We start from the raw sequence: 27,403 nt of genomic DNA, 5'->3' as shown, positions 1-27,403 counted from the left end.
GTAATAAGTCAGTCATAATCACAAAAATGTTCTTCTTAGAAACATAATTCAATTATTCACAGCTATTTCCAAATTTTTTGTTATATCTTGAAGGATTAAAAATTATCCTTTAGTCTGCATTTTAACTTCCAATTAAGAATTAATTATGTTGTAATAGGTCAGTCATAATCATAAAAATGTTCTACTTTGAAACACAATTGAAATATTCACAGTTCTTTCCAAATTTCTTGTTGTATCTTGAAGAATAAAAAATTATTCTTTAGTCTACATTTTAACTTCCAATTAAGAATTAAATATGTTGTAATAGGTCAGTCATAATCACAAAAATGTTCCACTTTGGAACATAATTGAAATATTCACAACTGCTTCCAAATTTCTTGTTACATCTTGAAGGATTAAAATTTATTATTCAGTCTACGTTTTAATTTCCGATAAAGAATTGAATGTATTGTTAATAAGTCAGTCATAATCACAAAAGTGTTCTTCTTTGGAACATAATTGAAATATTCACAACACTTTCCAAATTTTTTGTTACACCTTGAAGGATTAAAATTTATTATTCAGTCTACGTTGTAACTTCCGATAAAGAATTGAATGTATTGTTAATAAGTCGTAATCATAATAATGTTTCTCTTTCAAATTTCTTGTTGGATCTTCAAGAATTAAAAATTAGTATATATTTTAGCTTTCAACAAAGAAATAAATATTTTATAATCAGCGAGTCATAATTAAACAAATGTTCTTCTTTGGGCCATAATTGATCTAACCAAAATGTCATAAAAATATAATGTATGTACAAGCATCACTTGAAAACCAATTGACGTATTTTGTTAAAACTTGGCACATCGATAACTTATATTCTGTGGCAACATTTAGAATACTTTTCGACCCGGAAAGTTACAGGGTTATCCGAAAATACTAAAACTTGACCACTAGTGACATCTATTATCGAGTAGCTAAAGATTAAAACAAACTAAACTAAAATAAATAAATTTACTTATGAAAACTAAACCCTAATAAACAAATTTGTTGGTCTTTTTTCAAATTTTTATTTATTTATTTTTTTTTTAATTAGGCCGCCGACGGTTACGATTACATGGAGAACAACTGCGTGGAGGAGCCCACCAAGCTGTGCGAGTTCAAGAAGCTGAACGGCATGATCCTGAAAACGGTCGACTCGGTGTACCAGGACGTGGGCTCGGTGGACGAGTGCAGAGAGCTTTGCCTGAACTCCCCGTACAGATGCCACTCGTACGACTACGGCGACACCGGCGAAATGGTCTGCCGTCTCAGCCACCACTCGCGTGCCACCTTGGCGGACATACAGGTACGATTTTCTGTCGACTTTCTATATTATTATAAACTGTTGAATTCCCTTTAAGGTGAGTAAAATTTATTGCTGAGGAGTCTATAAATAAATGAAAGCAATAAAGGGGAGATTGGTCACGTAAGGTAAAAGTCAAAAGTACAATAAAATGTTGTGCCTCGGAGATTTATTGCACTTTTCGATTATTTACTGCTGTTCATACACAATTAAAACTGGAATATAACATCGTAAAATAGCAATTCTATCTGTAATCAATGCCACACAAGTGGTGATTACATTATTGTACTTTCAGCCGGGCAATTCACACTGTTAAACTCGTATAATTAGTTTAATAACTAAGTTGCAGAACTTATCAACACAGTTATTACGGCACCACATTGCTAAACTTGAGCCACAATTGCGTCGATTAAGCCGTAATCACATAACTTGAGCGTGGTGGTTATTTTTCAGGACCCCTATTTGGATGTGAAGGAGGCGGCCACCTACGAACTGAGCTCCTGCTACAACGTAACGATCGACTGCCGTTCCGGCGACATGGTGGCAAGGATCCAGACCAGCAAAATCTTCGACGGCAAGATCTACGCCAAGGGCAGCCCCAACTCGTGCGTCAGGGACGTGAACAACAGCCTGGAGTTCGAGCTGAGCATGGCCTACGACAACTTGGAGTGCAACGTGAGGAAGAACGGGCTGGGGCGTTACATCAACGACGTGGTCATCCAACACCACGATAAAATCGTCACCAGCTCCGACCTGGGGTTGGCTGTGACCTGTCAGTACGACCTGACCAACAAGAGCGTCACCAACGAGGTGGACCTGGGAGTGCACGGCGACATTCAACCCGGTAAGATTAAAACCTGAAGACCTGTTTGTGGTGCATCCATCATAGTTCCTATAAAAGGATTATTTATCGCAGCCTCATTAACGACCACTACTGAAAACAACCTTCGATTTACGAGTGTGAAAACAAAAGCAAAAACGAGATTGAATACTTAGTAGTAGTCTTAGGAGGATGTTAAATCTACATCGTGTTTTAGAGATAATGAGGGACACGGAAAAGATGGTACCGCATTCCAACTTTGTCGTTTCATTAACTTTTCATGATTTCAATTACAGGTCCTCCTACTCGTCAAATTACTTAACCCGAGTTTGTTTTCCAGCTCTGTCCGAGGAAGTGACAGTTGACTCGCCCAACGTGGCAATGAAGATCACCGACAGGAACGGCGGAGAGGTAATGCCGTCCGCCGAAGTTGGAGATCCTCTGGCGCTGAAATTCGAAATCCTCGACAAGAACAGCCCCTACGAAATCTTCGTCAGGGAGCTGGTGGCCATGGACGGAGTGGACAACAGCGAAATCGTCCTCATCGACTCCAGCGGTTGCCCAACTGACCACTTCATCATGGGCCCCATTTACAAATCGGCAGAAACCGGAAAGGTACTTAAACACTCAAGTTAAAACCGGCCATAATTAGTCTTTGTATATTTTCGGAGAATCATTAAGACGAAAATTACGATAATTAGCGCAACTGGAACAAGTTTAAAGTTTTAATGGTGTAAATCTTGTACGAAAGTTAATCGAAGATGAGGGAAAAAAAGAAGTGCCGATGCGGCCGGGCATGCTTATCGGTTAAATATAACGATGCACTTAATGTCAACGGAGTCAAGATACTCATCGGGATTCATTTACAAAATGCGAATTTCGGGCACGATTTAAATTTACAAGGAATTAACGGTTCAATGGGATTAAATAAAAAATGTGCGACACATGTGAATGTTGATTGGCGTAAAATTGTTTTACAATTAATTTCAATAATTATCACAACATTCAAATCAAATCAACTAGTTTAAAATGTCTTTTATAAAATCAAAATTGCTGAAAAATTGTTAAAGTTTCAAATACAACAATAGAATGATATTTTTAATACTTTTTATCCTGAAAAGTACATTAAAAAAATAATTATAAAAATGCCAGACAAACATCTGAAATGTCAAAGATTTCTGAAAAAATCTGAAGAGACTGAAACTAAGAAATGGAGAATAAAAATACTTATTTAATTTTTCTTCTGAAAAGTACAAATAATAAATGAAAATGAAGAAAATAAGTCGTTCAATTTTAGTTCAATATTCATGAAGTTAGAAGTACAAATAATAAATGAACATTATAAAAATAAATCGTTTAATTTTGGTTCAACATTCATGAAGTTTCAGACAAATATTTAAATATCAAAGATTTCTGTAAATATCTATAGAGACTGAAAATGAAATGGAGAATACTCAAAACTATAAATAATAAAGGAAAATTATGAAAATAACTCGTTCAACTTTTGGTTCAATATTCATAATGTTTCACACAAATATCTAAAATAGCAAAGATTTTTGAAAAAATTTAGAGAAAGTGAAACTAAGAAACAGTGAATAAAAATTCTTTTAGTACATATTTTTCTTCTGAAAAGTACAAATATTTATGAAGTTTCAGACAAATATTTAAATATCATAGATTTCTGAAAAAATCTAAAGAGACTGAAACTAAGAAATGGGGAATAAAAATACTTTTAATACTTTTTTAATTTTTCTTCTGAGAAATACAAATAATATTTAAAAATTAGAAAAATAATCATTCAATTTTGGTTTAATATTCATGAAGTTTCAGGTAAATATCTAAAATATCAAAGGATTCTGAAAAAAATCTACGGAGACTGAAACGTAAGAAATGGAAAATAAAAATACTTTTAATGCTTATTTAATTTTTCTCTTAAAAGTACAAATAATAAATGAAAATTATTAAAATAAGTTTAAAACAAATATCCAAAAATCAAATCAAAACTAGAGATCCTGAAACTGTAAAAATAGGAAATAAAAATACTTTTAAAAATAATTTTACCTTTTTTCTGAAAAGTTCAATAAAAAATGAATATTATGAACAGAAATCACTCAATTTTCAGTCAATTTTTAGGAAGTTACAGACAAATATCTAATAAATCAAAATTTTGTGAAAGAATATTAATAAAATTCAAACTAAAAAATGGAGAACAAAAATACTTTTAATAATTATTTTACCTTTTTTCTGAAAAGTACAATAAAAAATGAAAATTGTGAAAAGAAATCACTCGATTTTGATTCAATTTTCAGGAAGTTACAGACAAATATCTAAAAAATAAAAAGTTTCTGAAACAATATTAATAAAATTCAAAGTAAAAAATTGAGAACAAAAATACTTTTAATAATTATTTTACCTTTTTTCTGAAAAGTACAATAAAAAATGAAAATTGTGAAAAGAAATCACTCGATTTTGATTCAATTTTCAGAAAGTTACAGACAAATATCTAAAAAATAAAAAGTTTCTGAAAGAATATTAATAAAATTCAAACTAAAAAATTGAGAACAAAAATACTTTTAATAATTATTTGACCTTTTTTTTCTGAAATATACAATAAAAAATAAAAAATATCAAAAGAAATCATTCAATTTTGATTTAATTTTCAGGAAATTACAGACAAATATCTAAAAATTCAAAATTGCTGAAAGAATATTTAATAAAATTCAAACTAAAAATGGAGAACAAAAATACATTTAATAACTATTTTACCTTTTTTCTGAAAAGTACAATAAAAATGAAAATTAGGAAAAGAAATCACTCAATTTTAATACAATTTTCAGGAAGTTACAGACAAATATCTAAAAAATTAAAAGTTTCTGAAAAAATATTAATAAAATTCAAACTAAATAATGGTCAAAAAAATACTTTTAATAATTATTTTACCTTTTTTATGAAAATTATAATAAAAGATGAAAATTATGATAATAAATCATTCAATTTTGGTTCAATTTTCAGGAAGTTACAAATATCTAAATAATCAAGAGTTTCTGAAAGAATATTAATAAAATTCAACCTTAAAAATTGAGAACAAAAATATTTTTAATAATTATTTTACCTTTCTTCTGAAAAGTACAAAAAAAATGAAAATTATGAAGATAAATCATTCACTTTTGGTTCAATTTTCAGGAAGTTACAGACAAATATCTAAAAAATCAAAAGTTTCTGAAAGAATATTAATAAAATTCAAACTAAAAATTTGAGAACAAAAATACTTTTAATAATTATTATACCTTTTTTTTTAAAAGTACAATAAAAAATGAAAATTATGAAAAGAAATTATTCAATTTTGATTTAATCTTCAGTAAGTTACAGACAAATATCTAAAAAATCAAAGTTGCTAAAAGAATATTAATAAAATTTTAACTAAGAAATGAAAAGCACAATAAAAAATGAGAGCCATGAAAATAAATTATTAAATTTTGTAATGTATAAGAAAATTATTAAAATAAATCATTTAGTTTGAGTCAGTATTATAGAAGTTACAAATATTTAAAATAAAAAAATTGATAAAATATTAATTATTTTATTTTTACTGAAATGTACTAGAAAAAATGAAGATATTATTTAAATTTTCATAAATTATAAATAAAAAATATATGAAAGAATCTAAGATTTAAGATTTCAAATAGAAAATGGAAAATATTAATGGTTTTAATATGTATTTTCCTGTTTTTTATAAAAAATACAAGAAAACATAAAAATTAAAAAAAAAATATTCAATTTCAAATAAAAAAATAACAACTTTTGAAAATATATTATACTATGAAGTTTCATAAATATTAAACAATCAATTCAACTTTAATAAAATTATGAATAAAGCAAAGTTTCTAAAAAAATTAAGTGGTTTTAGGGTAAAAATTTAAAATAAAAATACTTAATTAATAATTATTTTATTTTATTTTTCTGAAAAATTTACAGGGTACTGAAAAATAAATTATTAAATTTGGTTTAATATAAGCAGAAACTAAAAACATATCTGTAAAATACCAATATTTGATAATTATCTTATAATGATGATGATGTTGGCAAAAAAAATTATCTTCTGTTATTCTATTATGGATGGCTATTAATATTGTGAAGATATTAATATTATAAATTTGTCAGAATTAGAAAATTTTGGAGGTAATCAATATTTTTCTCCAACTAATATACTCATATCGTCATAAGTCGTTCAGAGAATCTTCATGTACCATAAACTAAACCAACTCATTCATTCCAGATACTCTTATCCCACTTCGACGCCTTCAAGTTCCCCTCATCCGAGGTGGTCCAGTTCCGCGCCCTCGTCACCCCGTGCATGCCGACCTGCGAGCCCGTCCAATGCGACCAGGAGGAATCAAGCGGCGAACTCCGTTCCGTCATCTCGTTCGGTCGCAGGAAGCGTCGCTCCACCACCGACCCGCACGACGACATGCTCCTCGTCCAGTCCATCCAGATCACCGACAAGTTCGGCTTCGACCGCAGCCTGAACAAGACCGACATCGGCAGCGAGGCCGTGTTCATACCGAACGGCGACCCGGGCCTGTGCATCAACGTGGCCGGCCTCATCGTCGCCGCCACCGTCTTCCTGAGCGCCCAGCTCGCCATCATCGCCGGCTGGACGTTCATCTACCAGAGAAGGAAACTGAGCAGCAAGCTGAACGGCGACGCCATGTCGGTCAGCGTCAGCATGCCCTCCGGCTTGAGCACGTCCCGCACCGACAGCCTCTGCAAGCTGTACGACGCCGGCTACAACGCGCACCCACGTCGATTTTAAGGCCCTAGTTACGAATTGCAACATAGTTATGGAATGCCGATTTACGAATTTCAAGACCGACGCGTGTGATATTATTAATTTTGTAATTTATAGTAAACCACCCCCCCGCCCCAATACACACATTGAATCATGAACGCTTGTCCAATTTAAGGGTTAAATTAAGTATTTTGCAGGCTGAAATTCGCGCGTAACACATACCTGTAATGCGTAGTGGTTTTAGTGCAATGTTGGCATCGCTTAAGACTTGACATACCACCCCATCATCATCCCCTAAAAATTTCCTTTCATTTTTATTTAGCTAATCAATTGTTTATTTATTTGTTTTTTGAGCATGGAAGGTTGGGTCGCAAGGCGATATTGCACACACTTCTTAGTAACAAAAAAAAAATATATTTTTCTACTTTTTTATATACCGGACGTACGATTAAGGTGTGTCAACGACGTTTTAGGATAATACTCGTTTAGATAATAATTAATATATCTCCTTAAGCTTATGTAACGTTATTAATACTCAAATGTGCCTACGACTTTATTATTATTATTATTATTATAATTATTATTATTATTACTACTACTACTACTACTACTATTATTATAATAATTATTTTGTCTGTTTCTAACATGTTGCAAATCCAGCTTGTGGTTCAGGTTAGCGTACTTAATTAATTAATAAACTGCAATCAAGTAACGTTACTAGTGGTTAGTACTAGACGGGTGCCCAGGGCAACTACAAGGACTCCAGGACGATCTAGCGAGAAAGGATGTGTGCGTAAATCCCTTAAATAATTAGGTGTGACTGATTGACGGACGGATGCTTATTTAAAACTGCTTGTCCTCGTTTCCTGTGTGCCAGTGTATTGCTTTGCCGTTCTGTTAATTTCCCGCAAAGTTATCCACACCCAACGGGCACCCGCAACATAATTTAACAATACCATATAATTATTGTTTTTAGGCAATTATAATTTTATTTTATAAGTTATTCTCTATGCTGATGTGTTTTGAAAAACGGACCTAATTTTTCAAAATAAAATATTAAATATGTAAGCTGTTGTATTATTTCAACCTTGTACAAAAAATAAAAATTAAGAAAAGAAGTCACTCAATTTTGATTCAATTTTCAGGAAGTTACAGACGAATATCTAAAAAATCATTCTGAAAGAATGTTAATAAAATTCAAACTAAAAAATTGAGAACAAAAATACTTTTAATAATTATTTTACCTTTTTTCTGAAAAATACAATAAAAAATTAAAATTATGAAAATAAATTATTCAATTTTGATTCAATTTTCAGGAAGTTGCAGACAAAATATCTAAAAAATCAAAAGTTTCTGAAAGAATATTAATAAAATTTAATCTAAAAAAATGAGAATCAAAATACACACCCAATGGGCAACAGCAGCTTAATTTAACAATGCCATATAATTATTGTTTTTAGGCAATTATAATTTTATTTTATAACTTATTCATTCTCTATGCTGATGTGTTTTGAAAAACGGACCTAATTTTTCAAAATAAAATATTAAATATGTAAGATGTTGTATTATTTCAACCCTGTACTACTGTTGTATGTGGGCCACCCTGTATATTAAATTTAAAAATTTGGTTTGAACAAATTAATGAAGTACAAAAATATTTTTTTCCTGAAAGTACATTTAAGAAGAATTAGTCAAATCATGAAATTAAAGACAAAAAACTAAAAGAACAAAAGTTTCTGAATAGTTATTGGAAAATTTCTAACTGAAAAATAAGAAATTATTCAGTTTCGTTCAAAACTCCTGAAATTACGAACAAAAAACCAAAAAATTAAAGGTTTCTCAAATATTTTTAATAAATTTCAAAGTAAAAATGGAGGAAACAAATACTTCTATTGAAATTTAAATTTTTCTCTAAGAAGTATGTATAAAATGTAAATATTAAAATAAATGATTCAATTTGGTTCAATAATCTTGAAATTGAAAAATTAGAAGTATCTTAGATGTTTTTAAGAAATTTCTAACTAAAAATTAGTTAATAAATTAAAAATTATGAAAATAAATTATATAATTTGGTTTAAAACTCCTGAAATTATGAAAAAAAAAACTGAAAAAAATAAGAATTTTTCATGTTTTTGGAAAATTTCTAAGTAAAAATGGAAGATAATAAGTACTTCTATTGTCCATTTAAATTTTCCTCTGAAAAGTACGAAATAAATTGAAAATTATGAAAATATATTATATTATTCAATTCAAAACTACTGAAATTAAGACCAAAAAACTAAAAAATTAAAAGTTTCTTGAATGTTTTTAAAAAATGTTAAGCTAAAAATGGAGGAAACAAGTACTTCTATTGACTATTTAAATTTTTCTCTGACAAGTAAGTAAAAAATTGAAAATTATTAAAATAAATTATTCAGTTTGGTTCAATACTCTCGATATTACAGACAAAAAACTGAAAAATTAGAAGTGTCGGAAATATTTTTAGGAAATTTCTAACTAAAAATGGAGGAAATAAGTACTTTTATTGATTATTTGAATTTTTCTATGAGAAGTAGGTAGTAAATTAAAAATTATAAAAATAAATTATTCAATTTGGCTCAAAACTAAGAATTTTTCAATGTTTCTAGAAAATTTCTTCTTGGTCATTTAAATTTTTCCCTGAAAAATAATAAATTGAAAATATGATAATTAATTATTCAGTTGGTTCAATACTCTTGAAAATATAAACAAATGTCTGAAAAATTAAAAATCCAACAGTTTTTAATAAATTTCTAACTAAAAATGAAGAAAACAAGTACTTCTACTGAAGATTTAAATTTTTCCGTTAAAAGTATGTAACAATTTGAAAATTACTGAACAATTAAAAATTTTCAGTGACTATTTATTAAAATAAATGATTCAGTTTGGTTCAATATTAATTGAAAACGAGTCACTAGGTATTGTGGACAACGCTGTATAGTGAAGTAAGTAATTGATATCACCTGGGGAAAACGCAGACTGATGTAACTTTAATTGCATTTCGCAATTGAATAATAAGACCCAACGAACGGCTGTATGCGTTTAATTAAAACCGAAACTATATCTTAATGTTTATTTTAAAACAAATCTGATTAATTGTCGGCATTATTAAAGTTTTGCTCAAAAGGAGGATTAATACTGATGTAGTAGTAATGTTACTGTGGGCTGAAATTGCAGTTTAAGCAAGAATTTAATTGCGGCCCGCCGCACGGAAAGCAACCGAGCAATTTCCTTGAAGAGAAATTAAAATTTCTTGCGCATTAATTTTCCTACTAACAGTGTCAGAATATTTCTCGGCGGTTTTGTTTCAATGAAATTATTACCAATCATTTTGAAAACAAAGCACTATGCAGCTGGCGCAATTTACAATTCGTTTACTCAGTCTTAAATTAGGAATTCCTTCTCAAATCAAACAATTTTAAATATTGTTGTATATTAACATTTCTGAAATATTTCTTTTTTAGAAAATCATTATGTGTTATTACTTTTATTCCAATAACTTAAAAACATTTATTTCAAATTGAACATTCTTATTTAAATATTATAAAAATAATTTTAATTATTATGTATTTTATGACAAACTTATAAAATTTTCAGAAAATAACCTAAAAAAGTATAAAATTTTCAGAAAATAACCTAAAAAAGTATCAAAATCAAAATATTTTATTTTTAAAGGATATACAATAAAATATAAATATTTTCTAATTTTAATTATTATTAGAAATCAAAGAATGTATTGAATAAGTAATATAAATTTACTGAGATGAAAAACACTCTTACTTAATTATTATTATAAATAATCTTAATGTGTTTTATGAAAAATGAGTGAAGACAGACAAGTTTTAAGTTAACTATTAATAAATAATATAATTTATAGAATTATTCAATATGACTGAATATTCATAAAGTATTTTATGAAAAGCTTATCAAAATTTTCAGAAGATATCCTAAAAAAATATCAAAATAAAAATTTTATATTTTTAAAGGATATATAATAAAATATAAATATTGTCTAATTTTAATTATTATTAGAAATCAAAGAATATATTGAATAAGTAACATAAATTCACTTAAAAAATATTTTCAGTTTCTAAGTCAAAAATAGTGATGAAAAACACTCTTACTTAATTATTATTATATATAATCTTAATGTATTTTATGAAAAATGAGTGAAGACTGACAAGTTTTAAGTTAACTATTAATAAATAATATAATTTATAGAATTATTAAATGTGACTGAATATTCATAAAGTATTTTATGAAAAGCTTATCAAAATTTTCAGAGGATATCCTAAAAAAATATAAAAATAAAAATTTTATATTTTTAAAGGATATATAATAAAATATAAATATTTTCTAATTTTAATTATTATTAGAAATCAAAGAATATATTGAATAAGTAACATAAATTCACTTAAAAAATATTTTCAGTTTCTAAGTCAAAAATAGTGATGAAAAACACTCTTACTTAATTATTATTATAAGTAATCTTAATGTGTTTTATGAAAAATGAGTGAAGACAGACAAGTTTTAAGTTAACTATTAATAAGTAATATAATTTATAGAATTATTCAATGTGACTGAATATTCATAAATTATTTTATGGAAAGCTTATCAAAATTTTCAGAAGATATCCTAAAAAAATATCAAAATAAAAATTTTATATTTTTAAAGAATATATAATAAAATATAAATATTTTCTAATTTTAATTATTATTAGAAATCAAAGAATATATTGAATAAGTAACATAAATTCACTTAAAAAATATTTTCAGTTTCTAAGTCAAAAATAGTGATGAAAAACACTCTTACTTAATTATTATTATAAGTAATCTTAATGTATTTTATGAAAAATGAGTGAAGACTGACAAGTTTTAAGTTAACTATTAATAAATAATATAATTTATAGAATTATTCAATGTGACTGAATATTCATAAAGTATTTTATGAAAAGCTTATCAAAATTTTCAGAGGATATCCTAAAAAAATATAAAAATAAAAATTTTATATTTTTAAAGGATATATAATAAAATATAAATATTTTCTAATTTTAATTATTATTAGAAATCAAAGAATATATTGAATAAGTAATATAAATTTACTTAAAAAACTATTTTCAGTTTCCAAATAAAAAATGGAAATGAAAAACACTCTTACTTAATTATTATTATAAGTAATCTTAATGTGTTTTATGAAAAATGAGTGAAGACAGACAAGTTTTAAGTTAACTATTAATAAATAATATAATTTATAGAATTATTCAATGTGACTGAATATTCATAAATTATTTTATGGAAAGCTTATCAAAATTTTCAGAAGATATCCTAAAAAAATATCAAAATAAAAATTTTATATTTTTAAAGGATATATAATAAAATATAAATATTGTCTAATTTTAATTATTATTAGAAATCAAAGAATATATTGAATAAGTAACATAAATTCACTTAAAAAATATTTTCAGTTTCTAAGTCAAAAATAGTGATGAAAAACACTCTTACTTAATTATTATTATATATAATCTTAATGTATTTTATGAAAAATGAGTGAAGACTGACAAGTTTTAAGTTAACTATTAATAAATAATATAATTTATAGAATTATTAAATGTGACTGAATATTCATAAAGTATTTTATGAAAAGCTTATCAAAATTTTCAGAGGATATCCTAAAAAAATATAAAAATAAAAATTTTATATTTTTAAAGGATATATAATAAAATATAAATATTTTCTAATTTTAATTATTATTAGAAATCAAAGAATATATTGAATAAGTAACATAAATTCACTTAAAAAATATTTTCAGTTTCTAAGTCAAAAATAGTGATGAAAAACACTCTTACTTAATTATTATTATAAGTAATCTTAATGTGTTTTATGAAAAATGAGTGAAGACAGACAAGTTTTAAGTTAACTATTAATAAGTAATATAATTTATAGAATTATTCAATGTGACTGAATATTCATAAATTATTTTATGGAAAGCTTATCAAAATTTTCAGAAGATATCCTAAAAAAATATCAAAATAAAAATTTTATATTTTTAAAGAATATATAATAAAATATAAATATTTTCTAATTTTAATTATTATTAGAAATCAAAGAATATATTGAATAAGTAACATAAATTCACTTAAAAAATATTTTCAGTTTCTAAGTCAAAAATAGGGATGAAAAACACTCTTACTTAATTATTATTACATATAATCTTAATGTGTTTTATGAAAAATGAGTGAAGACAGACAAGTTTTAAGTTAACTATTAATAAATAATATAATTTATAGAATTATTCAATGTGATTCAATGTGAAATCAAAATATTATACTTTTAAAGGATATGTAATAAAATATAAGTATTTTCTAATTTTAATTATTATTAGAAATCGGAGGATATATAAAATAAGTAATATAGATTCACTTAAAAAAATATTTTCACTTTCAGTCAAAAATGGAGATGGAAATACCCTTATTTATTTATTATTATAAAATATCTTAATATGTTTTATAAAAAATGAATTAAAACAGACAATTTTTAAGTTAAATATTAATAAATAATACAATTTATAAAATTATTTAACGTATTATATAAAAAAATATAAATATTTTCTAATTTTAGCTATTATTAGAAATTCGTCAAAATATTCTGAAAAAAAAAATACAAAAATATATTAAAAAATTAAGAAAATCAAATGATGTTTTTTTAAATATTCTCAATTAGACTGAACTGTGTAAAATGTCTAATTTTGAGGTGGAATTTAATAAAAAATCAATTTATAATATTTTTGAGGACACAATTACTATTTATTTTAAACTATTTTAAAACTGATTTCAACATTTTAAACAATCAACGTGCTCGTCAGTATTATTTGTTCTTATAACCGCCAATTGGAACTGACAAAATAAAACCAAAATCAGACATTGCATAACAGTTGTGTTATCGATTTCCTTTTCACGTAGTTTCCGCGTGCATTTCATTTTCCTAGTATTTTCGGTTCAAATAATCAGGCGCGCTTGTTTTTGTAACGTAAAGTCCATTTATTATTTTCAAACCGTTTCTATGCGAATCCGCACATTCTATTTTGTCTAGCGTTGTAACAATGTCGTTTTGAATGGTTGTGCGCCTGGTAAAACCCGCATTATATCTTCTTTTCGAAATGTACATCATCATATGTTGGTGACACGGGGCGGAGTGGCTTGAAATATAACATTACCAGACCATAAAGGCACTTATGAACGCGAATAAAAGGAAGTATTAAAGGGATGTGTGTGCCTATGTATCCTTGCTTTTATTGCATTTGTTTTACAATTGAATTATGATGCATAAAATAATTCAGAAACTTTTGAATCCACGAATTTATGTCGTATACTTTTATTATTTATAGTGCAAACCAAGATATATTGGTAAGGCAAATAATTTAAGCAAAATTATCCTGCAACATACTTCCAAAGATGTTAGTCATTAAGCTCCAATGAATCAACCTTTGGAATAGGAATTCTTACCTTTTTGAACAATAGATTGAAGCTGGGAAACTGAGACAGAAAGTACTAACTTCCTACAAAGAGGACAAATCAACTTATACTCAGAAAATGAATAAGTTTATGAAAATTTACTCAAAGAAGAACTTCTTCAGTTGATAGAAGTGATGTAAGACCATATGTAGACTCAAAGAAAATTACCTCATCCACCATAGAGTCCATTTGACTGTTATTATTATTATTTAAAAAACTAAAGTTAACCTTATCCTCAACCTGGATACCTGGACATTCTTTTTAACAATAAATTCATGAAAACTTAAATATTTTGTCACACAACCAAACATACTATAGTATTTTTAAACCTAAATACTTTATTTTTTAAGATACATAAGTAAAATTTTATATTTAGATAGTTATTAAAGTATATATTTAGAAAATACTGAAAAAATGCTAATGAAAAAATTCTGAATTACCCAAAATGAATATTTTGTTACGCATTTAATATTGAGTATTTTTAAGCCTGAATACTGACTTTGTTTTTTAAGATAAATTAATGAAAATTTATTTTTAAATAGTTTTATGTATTCATATTTTGGAGAACCTAAGAAAAACTTAATGAAACAGACACAAATTACAGAAAATTAATACTTTGTCACACAATTAGACATACTATAGGTATTTTTAATCCTGAATACTGACTTTATTTTTTAAGATACATAAGTAAAATTTTAGATTTAGATAGTTATTAAAGTATATATTTAGAAAATCCTGAGAAAATGCTAATGAAAAAATTCTGAATTACCCAAAATAAATATTTTGTTACGCATTTAATATTGAGTATTTTTAAGCCTGAATACTGACTTTGTTTTTTTAAGATAAATTAATGAAAATTTAATTTTAAATAGTTTTAAATGTTCATATTTTGAAGAACCTAAGAAAAATTTAATAAAACAGAGACATATTACAGAAAATTAATATTTTGTCATACAATCAAACATACTATAAGTATTTTTATCCTATCCTGAATACCGACTTTATTTTTTAAGATACATAAGTATAATTTTAAATTTAGATAGTTATTAAAGTACATATTTAGAAAATCCTGAGAAAATGCTAATGAAAAAATTCTGAATTACCCAAAATGAATATTTTGTTACGCATTTAATATTGAGTATTTTTAAGCCTGAATACTGACTTTGTTTTTTTAAGATAAATTAATGAAAATTTAGTTTTAAATAGTTTTAAATGTTCATATTGTAGGGAACCTAAGAAAAATTTAATAAAACAGACACGAATTACAGAAAATTAATATTTTGTCACACAATCAGACTACTATAGGTATTTTTAACACTGAATACTGACTTTATTTTTTAAGATACATAAGTAAAATTTTAGATTTAGATAGTTATTAAAGTATATATTTAGAAAATCCTGAGAAAATGCTCATGAAAAAATTATGAATTACCCAAAATAAATATTTTGTTACGCATTTAATATTGAGTATTTTTAAGCCTGAATACTGACTTTGTTTTTTAAGATAAATTAATGAAAATTTATTTTTAAATAGTTTTAAATGTTCATATTTTGGAGAACCTAAGAAAAATTTACTGAAACAGACAGAAATTACAGAAAATTAATATTTTGTCACACAAACAGACATACTATAGGTATTTTTAATCCTGAATACTGACTTTATTTTTTAAGATACATAAGTAAAATTTTAGATTTAGATAGTTATTAAAGTATATATTTAGAAAATCCTGAGAAATTGCTCATGAAAAAATTATGAATTACCCAAAATAAATATTTTGTTACGCATTTAATATTGAGTATTTTTAAGCCTGAATACTGACTTTGTTTTTTAAGATAAATTAATGAAAATTTATTTTTAAATAGTTTTAAATGTTCATATTTTGGAGAACCTAAGAAAAATTTACTGAAACAGACACAAATTACAGAAAATTAATATTTTGTCACACAAACAGACATACTATAGGTATTTTTAATCCTGAATACTGACTTTATTTTTTAAGATACATAAGTAAAATTTTAGATTTAGATAGTTATTAAAGTATATATTTAGAAAATCCTGAGAAAATGCTCATGAAAAAATTCTGAATTACCCAAAATAAATATTTTGTTGCGCATTTAATATTGAGTATTTTTAAGCCTGAATACTGACTTTGTTTTTTAAGATAAATTAATGAAAATTTATTTTTAAATAGTTTTAAATGTTCATATTTTGAAAAACCTAAGAAAAATTTAATAAAACAGACACAATTACAGAAAATTAATATTTTGTCACACATCAGACATACTATAGGTATTTTTAATTCTGAATACTGACTTTATTTTTTAAGATACATATGTAAAATTTCAGATTTAGATAGTTATTAAAGTATATATTTAGAAAATCCTAAGAAAATGCTAATGAAAAAATTCTGAATTACCCAAAATGAATATTTTGTTACGCATTTAATATTGAATACTGACTTTGTTTCTTAAGATAAATTAATGAAAATTTATTTTTAAGTAGTTTTAAAGGTGCTTATTTTGAAAAACCTTCAATACTGAAGAAAACAAAACTAAGTTTACCCTTTTCCTCAGTTACAAGAACTAAGAATTTGTTCCTTGCAGCATGTTGAAGGCAAAAAATTGTTGAAAAAACTTATTGCATTACAATTATTGGTAGTTAAAACAAATAAACACAGGAAAACTATTCATAGTATTTAAAAGTTTTCATTCATTTCAGTTTCCGGTTGAGCCGGAAGTGTGAGTACACTGAAAATATTTTTTAAAAAGGCCTCTTTCAGTTCCCCACAAACTTCCAACGCTTCAGCTGGGCGTATAATCCTGAGGACACTTCCTGCTGAATATTTTCTTAAGACAACTTAAGACAGCCGTAATAAGCATATTTCACAACGCACGCAAACCTTTAGCCGTACGTCAGGAAGTATTTTTCGCATTCATAAATACATAAAACCAAATAGTATTTATGGCGGTGTCGTTAACATTTTACATCGGGAACTCCGGTAGAAATAGCATTTTCGAAAGGTATACCTGCACGCATGCAGGAATTAATGTTTAACCAATGTCGCGGGGATGCATTAGTCATATTGTACAGATTGTAATTAAGATTTACAACGGTAACTAGTCTAGTTGGCCACTTGAATTATTCATCCAGTGTTTTAAACATGCCCCGGCCCTGCGGACGGCTTATTTATTGTATCAGTGGGTATGTGACTCGTGGAATTAATTAATTAATTATACACGTATTGGCTAATTAAAAGACTCTTTCAGAAAACTGCGCAAACTGAATTGGTCACCAGGAATCGGTTGGTCCGACAATTGCGTCAGGATAAATGGTACGGACGTCCGTGTATCGATTGTTTGCATTAGCTAATTGTTAACACCAGTTGCATTCGGACAGAATGTCTTTAGTGCCGAATTGTAGTCCGGTTAGTTTGGCCGTTTGTCCGGCTTGCCGCATCCCTGATTGATTTATGCAGGTGCACACCTCGATGTTTGCCCGCTAAGCGTTAGTGTAAATCTTAATTACGATGGGCTGGCCATCAACCGGCGTGACAAATGTGGCCGATGTTTAATCACCGAGGACTCTATGTGTTGTCTCGATTCAAATTTATAAATTGCTTGCGTTGCAAGCCCCGCTTTACTTAATCAAACTTGATTGAAGTTTCATATATTTCGTCTCAAGCATGTTGTGTCTGAAGAATGACATTATTAAAACACAAAAAAGGGACTCATATCATCCATTATTCCAATACAGTAACTTGCTTAAATATTAAACAGAAAAAAACTTTAAGGGTGGAAATTCTGTACAGTACTTACCCTTAATCTCTGATCAGCGACCGTCCACACCCTGCTAGCATAGTCATTGGAAGCCCCCAAAATTAAAGCACCAGAAGGATCGAAATCTACAGCCATAACACCCGCATTACTTCCCACCAGAATCCCTTTACTTTCAAAGGATCCTAAAAGTAAAGAATAGTTTAGGAAAATCGAAGGCAAGAAAGACTTATTCAATTAGGTGACAGCTAAACAATTACAAGTAGCAAATGAAATGAAAATAATAAATAAATGGTTTAAAATTAATTTATTAAAAAAATAAAATACAACTTTTTAAAAATAAACACAATTTATTTCACAGTACAGGAGATTCAAGTCATAAAATATTGAGGCTCAAATAATAACAAAGGCAAAATGAGACATGGAAATTGGTGATGGGACTGTCGAAATTTGTGTCACTGACCTTTGGAAATGTCCCACAGTTTGACCTTTCGGTCAGCACCACCGGTAGCTACTATACGGTCCACAGGACTCCACTTCACCGCGTTCACTTCGCCTTCGTGTGCGTCCTGGAAATTGAAATTGTGTGGTTATTTCTGAAGATGAGTCAATGAACATTTAGATTTAGGTGGTTATCAGAGTCCACATTTCGAATCACTTGAAGAAAATAATTTTTAATAATCCAAAACTTATATTTTGACCCAAGAAAATAGGATATTTCTGATCCTGAATACCGACTTTATTTTTCAGGAGAAGTTAATGAGTATTTAATTTTAAATAGTATAGAAAGTTCTTAATAAAAAGAATAAATTACAAAATAATTATAAATTTAAGGAAATTAATATTTTGTCAGTCATAAATAGATACCTTTAATTCTGAATAATGTCTTTATTTTTTAAGATAAATAAATGAAATTTTAAACATAGTTAGCTAATAAAGTATATATTTAGAAAATATTGAGAAATATTTAATAAAAGGATTATGAGTTACCCAAAATAAATATTCTGTTACACCATCAAAAATGGGCATTTTTAAGCCTGAATAGTGACTTTGTTATTAAATTTAAATGCATAAAAAAATTAATTTAAATAGTTCTTCAGGTTCATATTTAGAAAATATTTAAAAAATTTTAATAAAATAATTATGAATTACCCAAAATAAATATTTTGTTGCACCTTCAAAAATGGGCATTTTTAAGTCTGAATACTGACTTTGTTTCTAAATTTAAATTCATAAAATTAAATATTTTATCAGGTCCATATTTTGAAAATATTGAGAAAATTTTAATAAAATAATTATGAATTACCTAAAATAAATATTTTGTTACACCATCAAAAATGGACATTTTTAAACCTAAATACTGACTTTGTTTCTAAAGACAAATTCATAAAAAATTAAATTTAAATAGTTTTTGTGGTCTATATTTAAAAAATGTCCAGAAGATTTTGATAAAGTAATTATGAATGACAGAAAATTAATATTATGTCACATAACCATATTTTTTTATCTTGAATACTGATTTTATTTTTTAATATAAATAAATGGAACATTAGATTTACATAGATATTAAGTTATATTTTTATAAAATCCTGAAAAAATTTTAATAAAAATGTTTTAAGTTAACCAAAATAAATATTTTGTTACGGCATCAAAATTGGGCATTTTTAAGTCTGAATAGTGACTTTGTTTCCAAAGAAATATTAATAAAAAAATATATTTAAATAGCTTTTGACATCTATATTTAGAAAGTCTCGAGAAAATTTTAATAAAATAATTATGAATGACAGAAAACTAATATTGTGTCTCACAACCAGATACAGATATTTTTAATCCTGAATACTGACTTTATTTTTTAATATAAATAAATAAAAAATTAGATGTAGATAGTTATTAAGTTATATTTTTAGAAAATCCTGAAAAAAATTTAATTAAAATATTTTAAGTTAACCAAAATAAATATTTTGTAATGCCATCAAAAATGGGCATTTTTAAACCTGAATACTGACTTTGTTTCCAAAGACAAATTAATAAAAAATTATATTTAAATAGCTTCTGACATCTATATTTAGAAAATCTCGAGAAAATTTTAATAAAATAATTATGAATGACTGAAAATTAATATTTTGTCTCACAACCAGATACAGATATCTTTAATCTTGAATACCGACTTTATTTTTTAATATCAGTAAATGAAAAATTAGATTTAGATAGTTATTAAAGTATATGTTTAGAAAATCCTGAGAAAATTTTAATAAAAAATTGTAATTATCCAAAATTTCCGTTTTCTCACAGAACTAGGTACGTTTAATTCTGATTATTGACTATGTTTTTTGTGATGAATTAATGAAAAATTAGATTTAAATAGTTTTTATAGTGTATATTCAAAAAACCTGAAAAAACACCCATAAAAAATATATAAATTCTAGAAAATTATATATTAAATATCGAAAATATGAGGAAAAGTTAATAAAAAGATTATGGACTAACGAATATTAATTAACAAGATAAATATATTTCTATTTATTGACATAATTTGTTAAGATAAATCTGCTAATGAAATTATTTTCCTTGTGTCAAATTGTCGTTTGTAATTCAGGTTGTTCCACTTTGATTAAGTGCAGGTAACGAGATCGTTTTGTCCATTAGATTTGAATTTAACTTCAACTCAACATCCTTGCTAAGAACACAATAGTCTAAGATCTAAACCATCTTAAACGTGTATTCCGTCTTGGCAGTAGCAAATATTTACTCTTATGACGCTTATGCATGATAATTTGGCACCACCTTCACTTGCAATCAATCCACCAAATACCATCGTCTAATTATACTCACGAATTTGACGTTGACTTTCGTGGGTAGCGTGGACTGACAAACGGGACCGAATCCCTCCTGTATCTCCTCCGGCGACACGCCTCTGGTGTCGCGGCACGCCTCCTCGATCTCCTTCTGCATTTTGGCGTGTCGCTTCCTGTAACACATCGAAAAAAATTTCAATCAGCCACCCGAAAGCGGAAGTAAACCAAGCGGACTATAAAGTACTCTCAGCGACATGCACAAAATGATTACACATACCTGAAAAGACCAAACGTGCTGAGCACTGCTGAAATATGTTTGGCACCATCGCTGGAAATCAAGTCTAGTATGCATACTGTCTAATACATAAAGCACAAATATATTTACAAGTGGCTACAATAAACAAAAGCAACGTCTAACTACATATTTGAGCTGGGGTCAGCTCGCCAGGGTGAAATAATCTTACCAAAGTCGGAAATATCCGTTTATATTCTTCATGGAGCTTGAGAATTTCCCACCTGACGACCTGAATTAAACTACACATGTTTACCAAAGTACTGATAAAACTAATCAGAATATTAGTGGAATTACTAGAGAGGGAAATGGAAAAGTAGATAATAGTACAAGTTGTATTATAAATTTTGTGTAACTCAATCTGGCAAGAATTAATCAACAGTTACAAAATAAATCATTTATAGTTTAGTAAATACACAGTACCAAGCTTAAAGCAAATATACAAATATTTATACCAAATACCTACCTTTATCTGACTATTAAATACACAACAAATCTACAATGAACAAACATCCCTTTCAAGTATTCGAATTTAAACAGATAGTAAACAGTAGGAAAAGTGGGTATGTTCAAGAAAAACATGCAAAAACAACGACTATTCCAAATTATACATACTTCAGGAAGTTATCGTTCTCCTCGTTCATTCGGTCTGCGTCCTTAGCTTTGTACTTGATTAGCCTATCGACCATTTCCCTGTTCTCGTCCTAAAACAACGCAACACAAATTACAATGAGGTCTAGGAAGCAAGTCGTAAGGTTTGTAAAGAGTATTTTTATTAAAATTATGTACAGATTGTTTTGGCTCAGGTCCAAAATGAAAATATTTCATAAATTTTCAAAATTAAGACATCAACACGATTTATTGGGCATGTTCTAAAGCTTTGATACTATTAAATATATTAATCGTACGTCAGATATCATTGATACTTAACATTCCAGCTTTACATCCCAATTAAATACTTAAATAACTAGTCATAAATGTATTAAGATAAGAATAGAATTAATTGCACAATTTGAAAGTATATTTCAAACACGTAATGAAAATAAATTAATAAGTTATATTATAATATGGTTTAAAACACAAACAACATAAAAAAACAACGTATTAAGAAGTAAATATTATTGATAATTCAGGAATGTTTTCCATAATTAAAAGACAAACAAAAATTTGTCTGTCACAAGATAATGTGCATGATATAGTATAATAAAATAAACCTTGGTGGCTAGAGAAATAGCAAAATATTTAAAATCAACATTTTGTAAGATATTTCATAAAAGTATTTAGTCCTAACAACAAAATAACTCTTTTTATTGACAGACAAATTGAAAAAATCAATGAATTACATCCTTTTTTGTCCCCTAGCTAAATAAAAAATGGATTAATTAGATCCTTAGTGAGTCTAATTGAACAATTAGACCGCTTACAAGGACTTTTATGCATGATAATGATACAATAAATGCTTCTAAAGTTGTTCAAAGTTGGTTAAAAGGTAAAAATGAAGAAATTCTCGATTGGCCAGCCTAAAATCCGGATCTAAATACAATTAAAAACTTATGGAACAACATGTACTCTCAAATAAAATACGAAAAAGCATCAAATTTAGATGTATTAAGTCGCAAAATGCCCTAATTAACATTAAGATAGTAATATGTGCCATTTCTCTGGCTACCATTGTAACTAGTAGGAGCTTACTATAGTAGTAAAAGAGTACTTAATTATGTAATCAAAGGCAAACTTACTTGTACTTTCCTAAGTTTATCTTCTAAGGCGGTAAAGGCCAATTGTAAGGCTGTATGTTCATCTCTTAAAGTATCGTTTAAGTATTTTAATTCTTTATTAGACTTCTCATACAAAGACACTTCAGCCTTCAAGCTGGCAATTTTAGCAGCATTCTCAGCCAACCTAAAACACATCGAATTAACCCACAATAGACAGTATATTAAGTGAGTAAACTAACGTGACATCTTTAGAGACGAGCTGCTTGTCTTTCTCAAGAACTTTAGCGTTCAGATCTATGATTTGTTGCGCATTCTCCCCTTTCCTCCTGTGCAGCTCGGTCAGCTCTTCGGCCTGGGCCAACAACTTCTGTTCCAAGTGCTGTATTTTCTCCTGCAAACGGCTGTCGGTGACGCCGCCCGAGCCCGTATTGGTGAGTCCCTCGAACTTAAGTTTCTCATTTTGTACCGACAGTTGTAGGTTTTCGTTTCTGAGCACGTTAGCCGTCTCGAACACTCGTATGTCTGGAATCAAAACAAATTTAGAGGTTATGTTTGAGGTGAGACCAAAACATACGTTGATTTATCAAGTCCTGGAAGCAATGCGTCTCGTTTCGGTTCCTAAATTGCAGCTGGTTTAATATGTTGTCCCTCCATTTGGTGGTTTCTGTTGCCATTTTTGAAAATTTCGAATAAGAACGGTATCATAAAAAGGATTTGATGTCACTCATTAAAAACTGTCTGGATACCACTAAAACATCGCCGTAAACCGTGTGCAATCACCGTGCCACACTCGCGAAAGATTTATAAACAAACAACGACGAATTGGCGATTTAAAAACACCATCAACAAAGTCCGTAGCATAGAACAACACCGTGAGACAGCATGCGCCAAGATGCGAGTAAAATTCTTAATCATGCGCACCAATAAGTCAACAATGAACACAACAATATCTCGAAAAACGGATCATAAATTAATTTGTCGCAGGTTTTTTCCTTAACTATTAACAATCGACCCAAATTGAGAGTGCACGTGATGCATTTAATTTGCATTTTACGTTGGGGAAAGTTTCAAAACTGCCGCCAATATTTAAATGTTTTTATTTAATTTTTGAATAACCAAAAATACGTTTTATTTTAGTACATATTATTAATTGTGTTTTAATTAAAACAATTTATTACTTAAAACAAAGTTGTAATTACTTTTATTTCACTAAATTTAATTAAATAAGGAAATATGAATTTGATGTTTTGATTCTTCAAAATAGAGTATAGTTTAATATTCACATAATGATAGAATGGTAATACGTTTGTAAAACCGACAATTAATCAAGCAATAACAGTTTTACATTAAATTTCAATGAATAATTTGTGCACAAGTTCCCAATAGTCACTTTTAAAAGTCGCGCCAATTCGTGTCATAAGTGTGCGCATGCGCATTAACGTCGGATTATTATTTCAATGGTAGGAGAACTGAGTCGTGCCTCGAACCATAATAACTCCAAATACCGACACAAACGAACGAGTGGAGGATTTTTTATTAAATAAATGTGTATTTATTGTTTAAATTACAATATAATATAAATTATTTTGCTACCCTTTTATTTTCAAAGTGTAGTGAAGATATTTGGTATAAAAGGAGATTTTGTGATTTAAAAATTTTGTAGACTAAATTCTCATGACAAAATGACTGATTATTCGAATTGTATATTGTTAATTACGCTTATTTTTTTTTTTGTTCTTTGTATAATGTGCCTTATCAAACCTCACGAGGCGCCACTGTTTAAATTATAGTATAACAATACATAATTATCACTGCTAAATAGTTAGTAATCACAGAAAATTCCAAAATATTTAACTGCTTTATCTTTGAATGAGTTTTATTTTTGTTCAATAATGTTACGTACAAATTGTTCACTAAATTCTAAATTATTTAAAACAAATTGTTGTGTATATTTCAAATACATGATAATTAATTTAATTATTAGAAATAATTACACAATTATAGAATATGTAAATGTTTAAAATTAACAAATCAGTGTTATTTGTGTTTGTATACAAATATGTTTGGACAATAAAATAAGAATAAACATTTATTTCATATCTAAAGTGAAGGTAATAATTTTCATTTATAAAATTTATGGTAAATGTTAAACATTATCTTTGGGTCTTGCCAAAATATTTGTTTATTAAACCATTTCTTTCAAATATTCCCATGTGAGTCCCCGGCTGCCCCGTTCCGACTCAGAAACCGAACCGTGCCGAAGGTGTCTAACGAAAATCATAAGTCCACTGAGCTCCCACAAACGTAAATATAACCTCCAATTCCGGACTGCTTATTTGAAAACTGAATCAGTAATAAATAAATTAATTAACAGATGAAATGTCTTCCAATTTTGGACCCCCAGACTCCAGCGACGACGAATTCAGCGGCATATCCGACGACGGTGGCTACGAAGACTTTAAAGTACCATAAATACCATAAAAAAACTTTTTTGTAACTCCTTAAAATTTCAGGGGCGAATTAAAAAGGCACACGTAAACCAGCAAGATAAATTAACGCCTGAGCAAATAGCTCAACGCGACAGGAAAAGACAGTTGCAGGACTTTTACAATGCTGTTAGTTGGGGTGATAAAAAATATTGTTTCGAACAATTAAATAAAGGTAAAATAAAACAGCTCTAGGAGCAACAAATTAATTATTTTTTTCTGTAGGATTCGATGTTAATCAAGATTTAGAGTCAGGCTGGACACCACTTTTGTTAGCGTGTTCTTATGGCCAATTAGAGCTTGTTGATGAATTTATTAAGTTGGGGGCTGACGTAAATTATGAGAAAAGTACTGTAAATTAAACACCATTAATTTAAAATTAATTGTAATTTATAATATTGCCTTAGATGGTCATACACCACTAATGTTGGCTTGTAATTGTCCTAATTACACAACCAATTTCTCTAAGTCACTGCAAATCATTCAAAAGTTGGTTGAAAACGGGGCAGACGTGAACAAAACTGATAGGAAACGTATGAACGCCTTAATGTTTGCTGCCAGCAATGGAAACTTGGAAGCCATTAAGTATTTGTTACCACTGTGTGATAAAAATAGTAAAGATAATCAAGACTGGACAGTAAGCATTGTACATTATACACAAACTACAGTAAAAATATTAATAATATATTTTATAGCCTCTATTTTGGGCCATAAACGGAAAACACGAAAACGTTGTTAAGTTTTTACTTGAACAAGGAGTCGATTACACCAAAAATGATGTTCGAGGCTTTACTCCTGTGGAATTAGCAAAATACAACGACCTTGATTCAATAGTGGCTTTGTTTCCTGAAGACGTATATGAAATAACAGATTTCAATGCATATTATTCAAACGCTCTAGAAGAGTGCAGCAATAATAAGTAGTTGCTCATATTTAAGTAAAAAATGTTGTTTTAACATGAAACTTTCAGGCCAAAGTTCTTCTGGGATGTGTGCAATATTTTAATTGCCACAAGGAGTGATGCCCTTCTTAAATTGTTTCATGACAAGGATTTGTCACTTTTGGATTTCCTTTCTTTGACTGATCAAGAGTTGAAAGAACTGGGAGTTGAAATGCCATATCAAAGGCGGCGAATACTGAGTGGTATTCACAGATTTCATAAACACATTTGGAATAATAATTCACTACTGAAAATTAAAAAAAAGGAAGCTTACAGGTAAAAACACAAAAATAAATACAAAAGTATCCTTAATAATTATTTAATTGCAGTAATATTGATCTTGCCACTCAGTTAGTTACAACAATTAAACAAGTAATTGCAATGGAAGCTAGCATAAAGTATATTACTAAAAACTATAATGGACTCACAGTGGAAGAGGTGAAGTTAACTAAAGAAAATATTCATAAAATAAAAATGGAGTTGGGCTTATTAGATACAGTTTCCAAACAGCTTTTAACAAAAACCTCCAAAGTAAGCACTTTTTGTTACTCCTTTACATTATCTTCATTACATTTTTTTAGTGGGATAACATGATTGAACCAGCAGATCTGATAACAAGGAAATCGTTGTGGTATAGGATGCCCTGGTGGAAAATATATTTTGGTGGGCTGTTGTGTTCCATAATTGCTATTGTTAAATATAGACGTTGATTTTTATTTTTTTCAATTAAAACTTATTTAATAAGTAAATATTATTATCATTTACCTTAGTTTTTACTTAACTTGATCTGATTATCTTTATCTATTTATATTTGTAACATAAAAATTTAGGTAGTTAACTGATTTTGACATTAATTTCACCGTAAAATTAAATGTCGTCAATAAAATAAAATGTCAAGTTCAGTGAATGGGGTATACCAGAGACTATATACACTTGT

General features: G+C 27.9%; 3 protein-coding genes across 5 annotated transcripts in view; 2 read left to right on the top strand and 1 right to left on the bottom strand.

The window, feature by feature from the left end:
- LOC109604430 (uncharacterized) overlaps nucleotides 1–7,989 on the top strand; it is a 177,392-nt gene extending 169,403 nt beyond the window's left edge. Inside the window, exons 8-11 of the mRNA XM_049965152.1 lie at nucleotides 1,076–1,327; nucleotides 1,778–2,168; nucleotides 2,485–2,759; nucleotides 6,421–7,989. Coding sequence (XP_049821109.1) covers nucleotides 1,076–1,327; nucleotides 1,778–2,168; nucleotides 2,485–2,759; nucleotides 6,421–6,957 — 1,455 coding nt within the window. The 3' untranslated portion in view covers nucleotides 6,958–7,989. The remainder of the gene's footprint in view (nucleotides 1–1,075; nucleotides 1,328–1,777; nucleotides 2,169–2,484; nucleotides 2,760–6,420) is intronic.
- The window catches only part of LOC109603008 (autophagy-related protein 16-1), a 566,938-nt gene extending 542,986 nt beyond the window's left edge, over nucleotides 1–23,952 (bottom strand). Inside the window, exons 1-8 of one of the 3 annotated variants that reach the window (XM_049965153.1) lie at nucleotides 23,615–23,952; nucleotides 23,280–23,562; nucleotides 23,062–23,224; nucleotides 21,938–22,026; nucleotides 21,308–21,358; nucleotides 21,068–21,203; nucleotides 18,699–18,804; nucleotides 18,278–18,420 (exon numbers count right to left, since the gene is read on the bottom strand). In XM_049965153.1, the coding sequence (XP_049821110.1) occupies nucleotides 18,278–18,420; nucleotides 18,699–18,804; nucleotides 21,068–21,203; nucleotides 21,308–21,358; nucleotides 21,938–22,026; nucleotides 23,062–23,224; nucleotides 23,280–23,562; nucleotides 23,615–23,714 (1,071 nt within the window). In that variant the 5' untranslated portion in view covers nucleotides 23,715–23,952. The remainder of the gene's footprint in view (nucleotides 1–18,277; nucleotides 18,421–18,698; nucleotides 18,805–21,067; nucleotides 21,204–21,307; nucleotides 21,359–21,937; nucleotides 22,027–23,061; nucleotides 23,225–23,279; nucleotides 23,563–23,614) is intronic. The other 2 variants (XM_049965154.1, XM_049965155.1) reach the window with 2 other exon arrangements.
- Nucleotides 23,953–25,318: 1,366 nt separating this feature from the next.
- LOC109601104 (delta-latroinsectotoxin-Lt1a) lies at nucleotides 25,319–27,230 on the top strand. Its single transcript, XM_020017325.2, has 9 exons — nucleotides 25,319–25,344; nucleotides 25,415–25,503; nucleotides 25,554–25,701; nucleotides 25,752–25,874; nucleotides 25,934–26,163; nucleotides 26,222–26,445; nucleotides 26,497–26,742; nucleotides 26,796–26,997; nucleotides 27,048–27,230. Exons 2-9 carry the CDS (start codon nucleotides 25,420–25,422, stop codon nucleotides 27,174–27,176), a joined length of 1,386 nt encoding a protein of 461 aa, XP_019872884.2. The 5' UTR covers nucleotides 25,319–25,344; nucleotides 25,415–25,419; the 3' UTR covers nucleotides 27,177–27,230.
- The last annotated feature ends 173 nt before the right edge of the window (nucleotides 27,231–27,403 follow it).

Source organism: Aethina tumida, chromosome 3, assembly GCF_024364675.1.
Source record: "Aethina tumida isolate Nest 87 chromosome 3, icAetTumi1.1, whole genome shotgun sequence".
NCBI classification, from domain to species: domain Eukaryota; kingdom Metazoa; phylum Arthropoda; class Insecta; order Coleoptera; family Nitidulidae; genus Aethina; species Aethina tumida.
This window is presented reverse-complemented; position numbering and strand designations above follow the sequence as displayed.

Coding starts and splice junctions, on each gene's coding strand:
- LOC109601104 (XM_020017325.2), top strand. CDS start 25,420: ATGTCTTCCAATTTTGGACCCCCAGACTCCAGCGACGACGAATTCAGC. Junction 25,875..25,933: donor TGACGTAAATTATGAGAAAA/GTACTGTAAATT, acceptor ATATTGCCTTAG/ATGGTCATACACCACTAATG. Junction 26,164..26,221: donor AAGATAATCAAGACTGGACA/GTAAGCATTGTA, acceptor TATATTTTATAG/CCTCTATTTTGGGCCATAAA.